The sequence below is a fragment of the Lycorma delicatula genome, chromosome 2 (genome assembly GCF_047948215.1).
Source record: "Lycorma delicatula isolate Av1 chromosome 2, ASM4794821v1, whole genome shotgun sequence".
NCBI lineage: Eukaryota > Metazoa > Arthropoda > Insecta > Hemiptera > Fulgoridae > Lycorma > Lycorma delicatula.
In genome coordinates, this window is record NC_134456.1 from 61,372,804 (window position 1) to 61,391,195 (window position 18,392).

Here is an 18,392-nt window from a genome sequence, read left to right on the forward strand (position 1 = left end):
TTAGGACTGTTGTAACATCTAGTTGTGCACCTCCCCTTTTGATTGTAATTCACTAGACCAAAAGTTTAAAAAAAAGCCCAAAATCCAAATAATTTGGATATCATTAGTACTTATTTTCATTGGTTCCAGAGTTATAATCTATTAAAATTTTAATTAAGGAAATATTTGGATGTTACAAGGGTAAGACACATCGGTTCGAATCGGACTTCATCTCATTTTTTTTAACTTCTTTTTTTCAATTTAAATATGTTGATTTATTAATAATTATTAACTTCTGATTGTAAAAACATGTTTACGATAAATAATAATTCAATAATAACAATTAAAAAAATATCATAAATTATTAATAAAAAAAATGTTATGTACTTTTCATTTTAAAGAAATGTGTATATGTAAATAATTGTACTAGGAAGTCATGTGGTGTTCACATCAGATATTTTCCTTTGAAAAGATTATCCAAAGCCGATAACTGAAATATTACTAATCGACAAACGTTCAAATTTGGCCAGGACAACAAAAGATTAGTTCCATTTAACACCGCGTACTTTTAAAATGGTTTTACACATTTCAAACGAAGTAATATCGAGTTAAGGTGAAAATTAATAAAAAGTTTAGTTTCGTTTTTCTTCAGCTTTTTCGAGAGTAATGAAATGAAACTGCACGGGTTAATGAAAAACTGATTGGAAACGAAAGAAGATTCACATGGAGTTTTTTTTATATCAATTATGAAGCAAGTTACTAAGTTTCAAGATCATCGGAAAAGTTATAACACATTTAGCATAAATGAGTGTTTTATAATCAAACAGCATCATTTCTCACTCATTGAAATTAATTAGTCACAGTTTCTCATTTGCCTAAATGTTTCCTTCATTATATTAATTTATTAAATTAAAAACAAGACTATACTTGGAAGATTACACAAAAATAAAAGAACTGACATCTTACAAACTAAATGAACATGAAGTACGGAGAAAATATCAATAGCAATAACCACATTTAATAAAAATCCTTCACATCACTACAACTTATTTCCTTAGCAGCTAAAGACAGAACAGTCAAAAATAAAAAAGAGTAATGTAATTTTAATTAAATAAGATATTCATAGAAAACAACTATTAAAAACACTAGAAAATCCAGGGAAGAAAAAAGAGAGAAATTCATGTTTAGAAAATTTTTTTTTCTTTTTTTCACATACCTAGGAGGGTGGAACAGCTAATGCATTGCACACCCTCAGAGGTTGCCTTTGCCTCTAACCTACCGAGACCCCGAGGGACCCGGCTGTGCCGTTCCCCGCGGGGGTCGTTCAACCAGTAGGCCGGGACTGGGTCTTTTTATGCCTGCTCTAACCGTACCCTTCCCTAGGGAGGGATCCAGCCGGGTCTCGGTCTTTTTTTTTATTACCCACGAACTAGGGTCCACGGTCAGTCATCAAAAGTGGTCCACCTCAGCGAACCACCTTCTCATGAACAGAGCTGCCCCTGTAAGACCCTACCTCCAGGTTATCCCGTTTCACTCAACAGCGTCTCGTTCCTTAGTCTTTATAATATTCGTGACTAAGGTTGCTACGGCGTTCCATTCACGATGGCCCTTTAACGTGTTGTACGGTACTATCCGGTGTCGGTTCTTGAATGGCCCATGTGTGCCTCAGTTCGTCCCACCGGTGACACAAGTATATCGTGTGTTCCACGGTATCTATTTCTTCATAGTACTGGCAAACCGGTTCGGGCTTTCTGCCAAAGCGGTGGAGGTACGCTCCAAACCCTCCATGCCCAGTCAACAAGTGAGAGAAATGAAAGCCCACCTCCTCATGATTTCTGGAGACCCACGTGGAATGAAAGTTTGAGGTACGAATGAGTGATTTTCTATAATATAACGGCATATCCACTGAACAGGTAGTAGTATCTATATGTACACTAAAAAAGTATAACTTAAAGTTATATGTAATATTACAATAACTACTAATTAAAATCACCTACGAATACATAAAAATAACAAGCCTATATAAATTTTACCTAAGCTATTTAAAAAACAGCTTTTCAAGTTTACACATTCATCTTCATTTATAAAATACTAAATTAGGTATATAATGCATTACCATTGTTACATGTTAAATTATAGTTATCATGATCAAATCAAACTGAATTAATTGTAATAACTATTAGTTTTTACATAAAATGATGGTAACATGTTGCCTGTTGTAGTATTTTACAACTGATGATGAAATTAATGGGTTTTTAAAGATTTTTATATAAATTTGTAGGTTTATGATAGGCCTGTTATCTTGGTGTGTTTAGAGGTTACCTTTATAAACAAACTGCAACACACTAGACAATATATTAATTAATATATGTTAACATGTACATAAAATAATAAATAATATAACATTTAAAAAATCATGCATCTCTGAAAAAACCTTTAACTCTTTGTAAGTGAAGAGTAAGTCTCTTAACTAATGGACATTTTTAAAACATCTCAATTATTAATGGATCCCTTCAACAGAATTTTATTCTACATATTTTTAGTATTAATCTAAAACAAGAATTTTCTAAAGTGTACATTTTTTTATAAAGGAAAAAACTAGATTAAAATTATGATGATTAAATTTTTAAGTTTTTAGATTTTATCATTTTTAAAGGCTAGCAAAAGTATATTTTATTTAGAAAAAAAATCAGAAAAGTAAAATTCCTTATTCTGCAAGAAAAGAGCTGGATCAGCTTTTACAGTTATTCTGAATAAAGATTTATTTTTTTATTAAATATAGATGCATATTATCTGACTTGTACGTAAAACTGAGACTCTAAAGAAAGTAATAACTATAAGCACACATTTAAATAAAAAAAATATTAATAAAGAAATAAACTGGCACGATTACATTTTTTGGTCATAAACACAAACTTTGATTTATTATAAAAGTAACAAATGAATATCATAAGTTTACTCAAATTGTTTTATATCCATACTTCTTGAAATATTACATAAATCTATTACTGATAAGGAAAAGCACTTGAGAAAATTATAAATATATAAAAAGAAGTCAATAAACCAAATAAAAACAATACAACACAATCATGTTATGTACGATTTTCATAATACAATATTGCAATCACTAGTAAATCATATCTCTGTAAACATCTATGAAACACAAATATATATTTATACACATATTTATGCAGAAAGATAAACAAGCATACAAAATTTGTAAACTGTAAAAGTGAAACAAAATTAATATGAATATTGTTGAAATAAACTAAACTACTGAAAGAATTTTTATGTTGAAATATCTCAGAATACTATACTAAAAGCGATGGAAATTAAAGAAAAAACATTGTATCGTGAAAAAACAAACAAAATAATTTAGTAATTTTTATATGCCTAAAACAAAAGTCTACTGGGAAATCAAATGTTATACTTCAAAACAACACAAACAAGGAACACTGAATAAAGCTTCTAAAAAATAAAATATAAGATATTTAAGGTGAAAAAAAAAAATTGAGGTATACAGAAAGAAAACATTATAAGATAAAAAGATGACTGGATTACACACTGCCAACACATCCTTTTTATATTATATAATTTTTTAAAAATTTGACTAACACCATATTACAGACCTTTAAAATAAATATATATAGAATGGCAATGTGCTGTTTATTCAGCATGAGATTAACAAGAAACTTTAAAACAAGAATCTAATTATTTCCTAGTTAGAAACTAAAAAATATGTTATAAAAATCAAAATATGAATTTAATATTACTAAAAACTGCCTTTTAGTAAACTCAATATTAGAAATTTAATTAAAAAGTTCTTGAACAAAAATAAAAATAATTATGAATCAAAAAATGTGAAAATACACACACACAGACATTAAGTTAAATTTTAAACTCTGGAAATAGTTTTTTGTAATTTTTATCAATTCAATGTATAAAATTGTATCATTCAAAGACGCTTATCGTTTTACGAATGTTTTTTTTTTTTAGATTGTGTGCCAGTTAAATAAAAACATAATAAATGTACATCTTTCAGAATTGTATTGCAGAAAAGAATTTTATTTTTACACAAAATTTGTTTTCCTTTATTATACAACATGCTGCTATATCAATAAACAAAAATTTTAGCTTTCACTCTACAACTGCAAATTTAGATTTTTTTTTGTAAAAGAACTGTAAAAGAAAAATATTGAATTTCACTATTTTAACTTGTTACTACTTTCAATGTTATAAAAATGAATGATTGCTAATAAATTTTTTTTTATAGTATGCCTTAGAACAGCGTTTATAAACGTGGGAGTCGGGAAATTAGCCTACAACTTACGCATAAACAATAATGAAATCATTTATGAGAAAAAAATCCTTGTACGCCTATTAAATTTCTTATATTTTTCATTACATGTATTTTTTTATTATTGGATTAATATTTATTGTAAACCCTTTTTTACAAACAGAGATTAATAATTATTAATAAATCAATATATTTAAATTAAAAAAAAAAGAAATGAATTCGGAATCGAACCAATATGCCTTTCCCTAGTAAGATCCAAATATTTCATTAAGTAACATTTTATTGGGGTATAACTCTGCAACCAATGAAAATAAGTACCACTTATGATATATAGTTGTAAAGCTCTCAATGACAGCTTATTACTGCTGCTAAGAAAAAATTTTGGGTTTTTCTTGTACACTTTTGGTCCAGTCGCTTGCAACCAAAAGGGGAGGTGCACAACTATGTGTTAAAACAGTTCTAAATTAAAAATTTTAACATATTAAGACTAATCGTTTTCAAGTCATACGAGATACATACGTACGAACGTACAGACATCACGCCGAAACTTGTCAAAATGGATTCAGGGATGGTAAAATGGATATTTCCGTTGAAATCTGAAAACCGAAATTTTTTCACGATTACTATACTTCCTTGTACGAAGTACAAGTGTACTTCGTACTATTTCGTTATAATTATTTATTATAACAATTTTACATGCATTTATAAGTACACAAGTAAAGAAATTAATGAGATGCCTGCATTTCTTTTTCCTATAAAAGTTTCTTCATTAGTGGATCTATTGTTAAAAACACACAAAAACAAACTGTTTTCAATGTTAAAAGACGATTCCTATATTTACCTTTTAGCGTAACCACAACTTAATGTTGCCTTTTACCTCTGTGTAAAAGGTTTTTGCACAGTGGTAAGACGTTGCGAAATGAATTAATATTTTCAATGTTTCTGTAACTAAATTTTCATATTCACTTAGACAACCAAACCAAAACATACCTAATCTTCAGATGTGAATTGTAGTTATAACGTTTTATCAACAGTCATTGCAATAAGCCGGTCGTACTTAACTGGTAACTTAGCAGTTGCAACAACGTTTCACTAAATTGATTCAGTATCCATCTCTTCGAAAAACTACTTTTATCTTCTGGAAAATACTCCGCCAACTGAATTTTTGGGTCACGTAAATGCATCTTCATGGTATCCAAACGGGCGAATAATAGTGTTTTTTTTATACTGGAAAGATATTAATTAAATCGCAATTCCATTCAACGGGTTAACACTTTGCCCCGCGATAACCATCTGACTTCTGTACGGAAAAGAAGAATTTTTTATTTTCGCCCATTTCATCGCATAGTTTAGCAAACGGCCTATTCTGTAATAGTCGACTTTTAATAAAAGTAACCATTTTTACAGCTTTACAACAAATTTCTGAGAGAATTTCGGCATATTTTTTAAGGGAAGAGCATGTCTGAAGAAAGCAGTACGTCCATTCCCCCCTTGGTAAAAGACGATCTTTTAATCATTTCATAAATCCACTGTTCTTTCTTATTATCACCTTTGCACTATCACTACTTACTGCAATACATTTTGTCCAATCTATGTTATAGGTTTTAGTAGCTTCATAAAAAAACATCAAAAAGACATTGTCCAGTTGTATGACCAGGTACTGAGTTGCAAAACAACATATTTTCTTTGACTGAACTGTCCATATCGCATTCATATCTCACAAAACATAAGAACTGAGAAACGTTGAACACATGTTTTTTTTAACCCCCGGGACCACCACTAGGTATTACTTCAGAGAATGAGATAAATGACAATTTTTGTAGCGTGTCAAAATGCCATGCCTGACCGGGATTCGAACCCGGGACCTCCGGATGACAGGCCGAGACAATACCACTCTCGCCACGGAGACCGGCGCCACATCTGTTGATTCATCAAATTGAATAGTGAAAATTCACTTGAACTCACTTGCTGAATTATCTGAGCAAACGCAGCCATGTCGTTGATTTGCCTTGATATTGTGTAATTAGAAAGTGGAATTTTTTTCCTTCACGCATATTAAAATACTGGTCATATCAACTGCAAAGGGCAATATGAGGTTTTCAGCGATTTTGCAGGGTTTGGACATCTTAGTTACGCTTAATGCTATGAGATATGATGCTTTAAGTGCACTTTTATCAATATGGCTTGATTTATAAACAGGTTTGTTGATTTCTCAAGGTATGTAATTTTCTTTCAAAAAATTCCAAGAGTTTACTTTTATGATGTGGATGTTTAGTTTCAAAGTGTTGAACTGATTTTGATGGCTTCATGTTTTCATCAAAAAGGACTTGCAAGCGAACAACGCACCATGGCTTTCTATCCAATGAAGTAAAACCACCAATTTAAATAACTGTTCGGAATTGAGGGAGCGGCAGAGAGTGTCTTCCCCTACAGGGGTCACGATGTCATAGTACAATCTTGTCTCTTTACCAATTGATTCACTGGATGTAGATGGGTAACTTGGTTTTTTCACAAATTTATCCATTTGCATAAGAGTGTAATTGAAGAGACAGCACACTAAAAAACCCAAATCTCAATTATTATTATATTCAATGAAACTATATTTTTAAAAACTTAAATAAAGGCACCAAACGCACGATTCACATTTAAAACTTAATTCACGTTCTGTAATCCCTTATGCCTCTTTTACACGGTTGTAAGCACGACCTGTTCAGAAGTACCATATGCATGTTCGAACATGACGCTCTCACAGAGAATAGTGTGCAAGCAGACCAAATTACAAGGAGCACGTACACATCAAGTTGGAATCTGCAAATTGCTCATGTCTGTATACTTCATATATGCATGTTCAGACCTGTCACTATCAACGCAGCTTTTAACTAGGTCTTATTGGTTAGGGTAGAAGGGTCACAAAATATTCATTTTATATATAATAATAATAAATATATATATATATAAATATATATATATTTACACGGAGCTAAAAAGGTAGACAATCACCGCCTTAAAAGTTTTTATGTGTATGTTTACTTTATAAAATGTTTGAATTATATAATTTTAACAAAAATTAAATGTCCTCAAGGAGAGTAAAATGAATGACTAGATCATTTACCTATTTGAGCGGTTACTTTTCTGTAATCATGCATTATTAGTTCTTCTTCACAAGTATAAGTGAAACCCTACTACATTATCCTTCCTCTTCTTTTATCTTATGTAAACTGGTCTTTCCATCTTTTCTCGGCCATCCCAGACTTCTTCTACCCTTTGGACTATACTCCTCACTTATATGCAGAATTCTTGTTGGACTCATGGGCCTTAAATGATCTAAGCATCTCCCACTATAATAATCCCTAACCATCTCCATTACAGAACGTATACCCAATACCATCTCCATCAAAAAACATATACCCAATTCCCATGAACATCCTGATTCCTTTTATTATCAAGTTTGATATACCCAGAAACTGACCTTAGAAACCTCACCTCAGCACCTTGCAGCCTACACTCAAAATTAGATAATGTCCAAGTTTTCCCACCATACAAATTACTAGGCATTGATAACACCCCACGAAACTTTAGTAATGTCTCTTCTCTCACCCTACTCCTTAAACTGTGCTGCTTGATGATAGTACCATTCAGTTTATTAAATTGCTCAATTTTACTACTTTATATATATATATATATAAATCTAAAAGTAAAAAAGTAATAACCTGCCCAAAAAGTAAAATGATGAGACCTGTTCTTATTATGCTGTCGTTAAGAACAATCTCTGACCTTACAGGACATGATATACAAAATGCCATTTCTATATTATTAGTCTAAAAAGATAATTATTAATACATGCACAAAGATATTAATTTATAGTTAACTGTATGATTTAAATTGTCTTCAGCCAGTTTAGGCTCAATCAAGAAATAGAGCAGTTTAGTTCTTGAATAATTAATTTGAAACTAACATGTAAAATTGATTGAATTTAAAATCACATTCTACTGTAGGTGAGTGATCCAATCATTCACTTGACTGTTTAAGTAGAAATTTAATTTATATTAAAATTACATACATTTAAAAATGAAAAAAGAGAAATATAATTTTTTCTGACAAAAATTCAAGAATTTATAAAAATATAACTTTGTAAAAGTATACTGGTAGTTAATATTATGCCTAATCATTGTTTAACAGAAAAATATACAAAATTAATTCACATAGGAAAAAGGTACAGCTAACAATACTCGTTTATGAGTAAATATTTAACATTATTATTCTAAAACAGACTGTTTATCACTAACAAAAATAAAAGTATTTCTTTTAGGTATCACTCAAATAAAATTAATTGAATGGAAGAGATACAGAAATTATAATTTAAGTAATATTTATATTCAACTAATATTTTAAAGAAAACATATTTTAGAAATTTCAAGAAAATATAGTTTATACTAAGCACACATTGTATAATTTAGTGTACTGTGATAGTAAACCCAAAAAAGCATTTTGTCTCCAAAAGGAGAAAATGTTGGTAATAAGAACTAGATTTTAAACTCTGTTTCTGCATTATTTTTTTCACTTTGGCAATAACAACTCAATCCAAATGTCCACTTTAAACTTAACCTTTAGGTCAAAACCAAGCGACCAACATTGCATATTGTAATCTTTGAACTGACTGATGTAAAAATTGAAAAACAATTAATGGTTCATAAGCAATAAAAATTGTAGAAACCAATTACTTTGGAAAACAGAAATTACCCAAATTAAATATTTTAGTGTAAAATTAACTAATTCAGTTTTTTTTTCGTTATTATGACTTCCCAGAAATTATCTATTTGTGAATTTTCTTTGAGAATAAGATACCTATTTTTTATTTGCTGTTTATTTACTCATAGACTTAGTTACTATCTTTACACTGTTCTTTCAACAGCACAAAAACTATAATAATTGAATAAATAAGTTATAATTACTGGTACTAAGTACCATTGTTCTGAATAGACCAAAGTATAAAAAAAAAATAATAAAACTGAACAATGATTTACCAAAATTAAGCCAGTTTTAAATAACACATACCCTATAAACTGTATCTATTTTAAAGTGAACTATTACAAAAAAACAGATGATGTGCTACACTAACACATTTCTTTTTAAAGAAAAGAAATTAATATAAATCATGCAAGTTAATTTTCATGCTTTAAGTATCATATAAAAAAATTCTAATTTGGATATTTAACAAATGAAATTATCTCTCTAAATAAAAATAACCTTACACTGTCGATAAACACAGAGCAACTATGTGGATATAGTACATTATATAGAATACAGTACTACATGAAACAACAGTACAAGAACATAAAAATTAAACAATTACATATTCAGTTAATTAATGAACTTGGATGAAATGTAATTCATCCATTATACAATCATCTTGTATAACCAAACAAGAAATACAAATATAACATGCCAAAAGTAAAAAAAAATTAAATATTATATTAAATAACGATAGAGAAATACCCTCAATTACAGCACAGTGTGAGTTAATGATTAAAAAAGTAAATTATTGATATTAAATAATATTTAATAACAAGAATAAATTTGTTTATCACAATATAAAATTCTCAAGCACTAAAGATTGTATTATTTCTACTTAAAATGTTACGATCTCAATAATGATAAGTAACTAACTTAACCTGATTTCAAATAAACATTTTGATAAAATTCAGTGAGTAGATTTCATTTTCCTGTAACTTAAAATTAAAAATTTCCTAAAATGTTTGTAAACATAGACAATAGGTAAACAAAATCAACTGAATGTACATAAAACTTTCATGTGATTAATTAACATTCAAAATTATTTTTTTTCTTTTAGATAAATAAAAAATAATGAAAACAATCAAAATATAAGTCATAAATAATAACTTTCTGTTCACTGAAAAATAAAGCTGTTCACAGCATCTTGGTAAAAATGTGTATTTAATTATGACCTAAGATTTGTTTTGATGTATAAAATGTTAGATGAAACAAATGCCAAACCCTTTCTGGGAATCAAACACAGAAGGAACACTTAGTATAAGAAAATTTTGAACTGGTACAAGAATTTTATACAGAAATTTTCAATATTATCAAGTGTACCTACAAATCTATATAACATATTTTGGCCAAGAAAAGAAATTAATATAAATCATGCAAGTTAATTTTCATGCTTTAAGTATCATATAAAAAAATTCTAATTTGGATATTTAACAAATGAAATTATCTCTCTAAATAAAAATAACCTTACACTGTCGATAAACACAGAGCAACTATGTGGATATAGTACATTATATAGAATGCAGTACTACATGAAACAACAGTACAAGAACATAAAAATTAAACAATTACATATTCAGTTAATTAATGAACTTGGATGAAATGTAATTCTTTAGTCAAGTTGGATATTATTAAATGAACAAATTAACTTGCGTAGTTTCCATTTTAAATTACAAATATTTAATGAAATAATTAAACAAGAAAGTTTTCTTACTTTTCTTCTCTTAAATATGTGAAATATAACGAATTTTTTCGAAGTAGATTTGGTGGCTGAAGAAAAAAAATCATTATTTTTAAAATTATTATTCAGTACTGACATACTAAATTATTAGTAAGGTAACATTGAAGCCTATTAAAAATTCGAAAATACACATAATAATATGAAGTAATAACCAAAATCTTTCAAATGAATAAGTGATATTTTTAAATTTAGGGATTTTGACGTAACGTTATTTTGATGATTTAATGAACAAGTTCAACATCAACCAAAGAAAATAATTAATTTTAGTTAAGGGCATTCTAACCTATAAGTTCAATGAATACAATATTATGCATGTATATTGACAATGATTAATACTTTTTTTACAATTTCATTCGGTAAATAATAATTAGAAATAATTGAATACCTCACCATAATGGAAACAATCCTACGAATATACACTCAAATCACCCCCAAACTCAAGCAAGCACCACTGTACTGTTTCAGTTTCATTCAAAACACCATTCGAAAACACCTGTTTGCCAGGAGAATTTTCCGACACTGCTGCCAACCTCGAGGCGTTGTTATTCCTAAAGCCACATTAATCGATGGAGTGAAAGGCCGATAGTGGGGGAAATGAAAACGGATTTGATAGAAATTATCAAATCACATAATAAGTCTCAGTTTTATTAGTAATTATGAATGGGTCTGATAGTGTCAACTTCAATGTTAAAAATACACTGATCTGTTACAACTACGGACATCAGTTGTTAAAGGACAGTAAATGTATACTTACATTCTCACAAAAGTCATTCACTCTTGACTTCCGACCAATGAGATTACAGAATTCTTGTACAACGGTGTAATTTGACTCGACTGTACCATATAACGCAGCTTGGTGAACTAGTGTTGCCAATCATGAAATTACCGAAGAATACAGAGAGAGGAGATTTCAAGGCGAATGTGATTTTCCCACGGACTCATACGCAGTGTGAGAAAGAGAAAGAGCATCCGTTCCCTCCACTCAACGAAAGTACAGTTCACAGTGCAACCCAATCTCAAAATAATTTATCGTAATATTATTATATTTGTTTTGATGTGTTTTTGTAGAATCTGGATTATTTACCTTAGCTAAGGTAAACTTCACTTTCTTATTATTTTGATTTTAAGTGCAATTGTTTGCAGCTGGTATAACTGTGAATTAAAGTTACTTTTTAGCTTGTGTATAACACCCTGCGTCCTACCTGAAATCGGACTACTGGCCATCTGATACGAGTGAGGGTGAAGAAGAAGGGGTGGGTACTCGCATTCCTTTTGTTTATGTTTCATTGTTCTGGTTCATGAACCGAAAAACTTAGAAGTACCTAATGACAAATGAGATTTTTATGTGTACGAATGGCTACTTAATATTTAATTACCATGATAAGATAGGTTAGTTGTATGTTCGTTTTTAAAATAGATTTTGAGATATCGTTTTAATATGGGTGTTCATGGATTGTGGAAACTGTTAGAGCCTTCTGGGAAACCTGTTCCGGTTGAAACGTTGGAGAATCACGTGCTAGCGGTCGGTATCCTTTTCTAAATTTTAGGTTAAGTTGCGGAACGTACACCATAGTTTTATTTGCCTGATAAATTCTCCGTAAAATTTTCTTGTTATTTAGTATTACAGGAAATTAGCATGTAATTAATTAAAAAATTATATAGAAGTTGTGTCTTAAAAATTGTCCCATTATTTAATATTAGCATTAATTTTTCCCTAATTGTTGTCCTGTATTGAAATACTTAGCGTATATTTTTAGGTTAATTTCATTACTTTTGTTTAATAATATAATTGAAGGATTACTTTTTTGCTGCCTTCAAATTAGTTAGTTATTAAAATTTCTAATTTTATATTATTTCTTGTTTTTTCCTAGTTACATGAAAATAAATGTATGCTTAGTTTTATGTGCTTTTTATATAACCTAGTTATTATCCTCCAATAAGTAGAAACGATAATATAATTTTTCACAACAGAAAGGTATTTAATTTATTGCTTTACATCAGGGTTCTTAAAGATTTTTTTATAACGACACCCAACAATTTTTTTGTGATCCCCATACCGAAATTACTAAGAATAAAATTAAAAACAAATAATATTGAATATTTTTAAACTAAAAGATTAACATTACCGTTAATGGTACTTGCATGCTTTTCACCCAAACGGTCGAATCTTGATACTACTTTGATGATTGTGGGTCTCTTACCATTTTTATGTCTTTCAGACTTGATCGATGTTTTGTTTTTATAGAATATAGCCCTGAAAAAGTTGTTTTACACAGGTATCTGGAGGTGAAGGGAAAAAGGTCATTCATGGCTAATTCTGACAATATTGTATACTCTGCTTTGATGCCAATCCAGAAGAAGTTAAAACCCTTTTTCAAAAAATCTTATTTTTGAATAGAATTGCTTGAAAAATCTGCAAATTCTTTTTGTGATTTTAGTGAGAGATGGCTTACTTCAATGCCAAATGGATTTTTGATCTACTCAAATTGGCCGACATCTAATTTTGGCACAATATTTTTTCAAAATGAATTTCAAGATTTACCAGGTGGTCAGTTAAAATTTGTTGATTGCATCAAAACTTAGCTCATTATCTCTGATGAAGGCCTCCAAACATAAAAACATCCCATATGAACTATCTGTTACTTTATATAACCATAAATTATATTAATTTCTTTCATGAAGGCTTGAATTCTAAATATCAGTATAAAATATTGGTGTTTTCTCCATGCATAGATAAATTAATCTAATAAGTTTTTCAAATATATCTGACAAGTAACATAGTTTACAGTTACTTAGGCCTTGAAAATATTTTATCAGATCTAAGTTACTTTCTAATAGAAATAGCATTACTTTTAACACGTCTTTAATAAATGATCCACATTTTGAAAAATTGCCTTACTAGATGTATCCCAGCTAACAGCATAATAAAGCTACAATAAATCTTTCATGAACATTGTTATTGTAGCAATACCTGACATTACCAGTAATTGTGCCATGTTTGCAATATTGTTAATTTGTCTACTGGATTGTAAATTTCAGTTTCCTTTAATTCTTTCCATTAGTTTTTGCAAATTTCCAAAATTTGTCTAGCACTGTACTCTTTATAAAGGGAATGTTTCATAAATCATCCGCATATTTTGGCCCATGGATAATTTCAGTCATTCTGGTTGTTATTGGTAGAGCATTCTCTTCACCAATTGTAATTGAATTTATGGTCATTGCATTTAGGTAAGAAGTTTCATAAGATGCTTGTAAGTATTTCAGAGTTAGTAACTTCATAAGTTTTCATGCATAATTTTTGCTATTTTGAGGACTCCAACAATTTTTCATAAAATTGCACACCCTTATTAACACAGCAAGCATATTTTGTATCAAGGTGTCTTTAGTTTTGTAGTTTTCTTGCTTTCACTTGCCGAACACTTATTACAAATCAAACAAATTATTCAGTGCTTATTATGTATGCAGGAAAATTTAAATCTGTGTAATATTTTTAGTGATTTTTTTTTTGAGAATGAAAATTCAAACTTTTTCTTTGTGAGAACGCATAGCATCTATATTTTCCATGTTACCACTTGGTTGAATTCATAACCGCAGAATCACGTGAGGTTTTTATTTTTGATATTAACCACTTATCCATGGGATGGGTTTTTAATATAATAAACTTAAAATCTAATTATTGTGATTCAACATTACAAAAGTGGAATTGTGCACAAATAATTGTATAATTGTGTATATCCCAAGTGTATTATAAATGTGTTTTGGACTCCTTTGTTTTTGAATTAGTACTCACAGTGGTATATTATAATTATAAAAAAAAACAAATCATAAAATCACTTTAAAAAAAATTCATTAAGTATTTTAACAGTGCATTTATGAAAATTATGTTGGAAACAACACAGAACACATTAGAACTGTATAACAGCTGCCCAAGTACTGCTGAGAATAGTTTTGTTATACAGTAGTACCAGTTTTATTGCTTCACAATAATACTATACACTCAGCTGCAAATTTTTGCTGCTGCATGTTATCTGTACTTTAGTTATATATTTGGATATTTTCTCAGTTATTTGAAATGTTCGATATAATATTGCTTTACAATAGTAATGTGGTAAAACATTTTACGATCTTCTGGGGTTTGGGACTCTTACTTTGAAGAGTATAGTTAAAAGAAGAGACAGACTTATAGGCCACATACTAAGGCATCCTGGAATAGTCGCTTTAATATTGGAAGGACAGGTAGAAGGAAAAAATTGTGTAGGCAGGCCATGTTTGGAATATGTAAAACAAATTGTTAGGGATGTAGAATGTAGAGGATATACTGAAATGAAACGACTAGCACTAGATAGGGAATCTTGGAGAGCTGCATCAAACCAGTCAAATGACTGAAGACAAAAAAAAAAAAAAAACTTTGAAGAGCCCAACTTTACACTTTATGACCAGTCTTTTGTTTGGTAGTGATGGATATAAGTTATCAGAGGAACAAGAGGCACAAATCTTTAGTAACTTACTCTGAGAATAATAGTGTTTGTAAGACATCTTGTTTTTATTTTCAATACTCCTTAGTAATCCTGATATGGGATACTTATTGACTTGGAATGATTATACCAATTTCAGGAGTGCTATATTAGTACAGGAATTCGAACATCACCTTATTTGATATCTTTTTTTTAAAAAGGTGGAGGAACCCTATTTACAGGCGCCTAGGCAGTATTAGACTCACTTACAGGTTCCACAAGATGGTATTAAGTGTATATATGTGCCTGCGCACTACTGACTAAACCTCCGCCCCTGGCTAACCACCCCTCCTGAAAACCGCTGATGTGGCATTACTTCAGGAGGGGGTATAACATCCACACACATAATCAGATGCCGCTAACATATGTGAAAATTCATACTGCCAACAACACATCTGAGAAAACAAGCAACAACCAAAACCAACCGTATTTGATATCTGGTAGGATGTTTATTTTAAAGAAGTTGATATACTACAAAGAGAGAGTCTGTAATATATATAAATCATGTTATTATAAGAAGTGACTTGTATTCATGTTAAGTCATGATTTGGTTACAATGTCTAAATTATATATGTAATCCTTGTTTGAACTCTTTAATATAATTTACTGGTGTTTATATTACACTATCGTTTTACAATGTACATTGTATAAACATGACAATATTTGTTTTTTAACTTTAATGTGTGAATGTAGTTGATTTTGAACAATTTATGTACTGTTGTATTTGATTTTTTTTTTCAAAATTCATGTATTATATTTGAACAAATGAAGGTTGGAACATGATTATTTCTTTTTTTAAAAGAAATAAACCATTAGATGATGGGTTTTAAATAAATAAATAAGAGATAAAAAGATAAAAATACATGTACGATAGAGTTACACTGCAGTTGAGTAAACTACATTATAGCTGTATTATCACACTTATGATGGAAACCATTTTCCAGTACGAATAAATTTGTTGTCATTTTGGTAATTCTTAGGTAGCTTTATTGAGCTGTCATCAGATGAAGATAAATTATTACAGTTTATGCATGATCTACTATGTAAAAAATATCCTTATTGGGAACATTCTATGAAACCGAATATAGTGAACATTTTTTTGTGATTAAAGTTACAAAAAAAAAAGAAAAAAGCATGTATAGAAAATAAAAAAAATTGTGATTACATAGAAGTTTAGGGGATAACATATATATAAAAATATATGTAATCCTGTGAACTCTTTAATATAATTTATTGGTGTTTGTATCACACTAGCTTTTACAATATGCATTATATAAACGTTATAATATGTTTTTTAAACCTTAGTGTTTAGCTATTTATCATAGCTGTAAGCTATTTATTTTAATTGTTATGCTCCTTATTTAAATATTAATTCCTATTTCTTCTAAAAAAGTTTTAATGCAGGTTAGCAAACTTTAGTTAGTGCACTCCATCTAGCTAATACTCCCAAGGTTTGCTTTTCTTGTGGACAAGTTCAGTGAGATAGACAGGACAGTTTTTAAACAAGGTAGTATTGATGAGGTTATGTTATGTATGTGGTCATCTCACTGACATCATATTAGGGTATAAGCTAATAAACAGCCATATATCTTTATCAGCATAAAGATGACAGCTCCTGAATGAAATTGTGATATGCCTTCATAGGTTAATTTTTCTTTTCTGAAAATAGTGTAATGGTACATTACTACCTTATGTTGGAATGTTATGTAATACTGCAACTAAACCATGAACAAATCATGAAATATTAAGCTGCACTATTCTATACCAATGTTGCTTAATTCTCTGGATATGACATTTGTGTAGCATTCAGGTGGAAAGGGTAGATGGAATATGCGTTCCGTCCACCCGTGTAGTAGCTATCCATCGCAGGGTAGGAAGAGGAAGTCATAGTGTATCTTTCTAAACTTATCAAAAAAAAGTTGGTAAGTTGCTTTGGTGATTGTAGTTTATATTTAAAATATTAAGTTTGTATGGTTATAGAAATAATTAGTTTTGAAACCCTCACGTGACTTAGACACTATTTATTGAGAAAATTATGAATTGCAGCCTAATGACCAATTAGTTTTTATTTTTTATCTCTTAAGTTTACTGTTCTTGTTATTATGAATTATATGAAAATGGCAAACAGTAAATACCATTTTTTCTAAGCTGAAAAACAAATTTTTTGAAACTGACAAAAACAGTATAATAAATTGTCAACTACAGAATTTCAAATGTATTCTGAAGGGTTCTGTAACTGGTTCTGATTGTATAGAACCAGTTACCTTGGCTTTCCTTGGTGTCTATTAAATGTGTTTTGTGATGGGTGATCATAAAGGATAGAAGGTATGTTTCCTTTTAGGAAAAATTGCTGCTGAAACAGTAGTGAGGTTGCAAAATATTTTTAAAAGAGCAACTTTAGGTAAAACACAGGTCTACAAGTACATATCACATTCAAATAAGAGGAAATACCATTTGGCTCAGAATACTTTTATATTTTGTGCCAGGTCCAGATTCCAGTTATTTTTGTGTATTACCTTCTCTAGCTTCATAGTCTTGACAAGAAAATGAGTAAAAAAATTACATCTCACCAGGTCATTATTACAAAAGTATTTGTCTGGTTTATTGATTAGTTTATAAATCGCAGCTTACGTTATAGAGGATGGATAAGTAAATGCATTTCCGTTAATGTAAGACGTATTGCTTGTCATTCTCTTTAGGACAACTTGGAGGCCAGTCAGCAAAGAAGCAAATAAAAAGCACAATCAGAAATCAACAGTTTATCATTCTTTTTGATCTATTTTTCTAAATTTTAACTGCTTTTTAAGGTTAATTAACTATGCATGTATCTTTTTTTTTGTTTGATCTTGTATCCAAATTGATGTGTATAAACTGTTTATGACAAGTTTCCTTAAAAACAATATAATGGGAGAGCAAAAGAATGATATGAATCACATTAATAGCATATGATTAAAGAAATATTGTGGGAACTATTTCTCAATGAATCCATCATTCAGGAAGTTGTATGTTCTTTCCCATAGTTAGTGTTTTAATTTTTATCAAAGAGCATTGTTGTACCTTAGAATTAAAT

General features: G+C 29.6%; 2 protein-coding genes across 6 annotated transcripts in view; one reads left to right on the plus strand and one right to left on the minus strand.

Moving 5' to 3' along the window:
• Window positions 1-11,675, minus strand: part of Su(H) (recombining binding protein suppressor of hairless) — a 53,800-nt gene extending 42,125 nt beyond the window's left edge. For 2 of the 5 annotated variants that reach the window (XM_075355407.1, XM_075355404.1), the window contains exon 1: window positions 11,199-11,499. The gene's annotated coding sequence lies outside the window, so the exon portion shown is untranslated. Of the gene's footprint in view, window positions 1-11,193; window positions 11,500-11,562 lie in introns of those variants that run through there. The other 3 variants (XM_075355406.1, XM_075355408.1, XM_075355403.1) reach the window with 3 other exon arrangements.
• A 57-nt stretch (window positions 11,676-11,732) lies between these two features.
• Window positions 11,733-18,392, plus strand: part of mus201 (rad2 superfamily protein mus201) — a 70,003-nt gene continuing 63,343 nt past the window's right edge. The window contains exon 1 of the mRNA XM_075355401.1: window positions 11,733-12,334. Coding sequence (XP_075211516.1) covers window positions 12,247-12,334 — 88 coding nt within the window. The 5' untranslated portion in view covers window positions 11,733-12,246. The remainder of the gene's footprint in view (window positions 12,335-18,392) is intronic.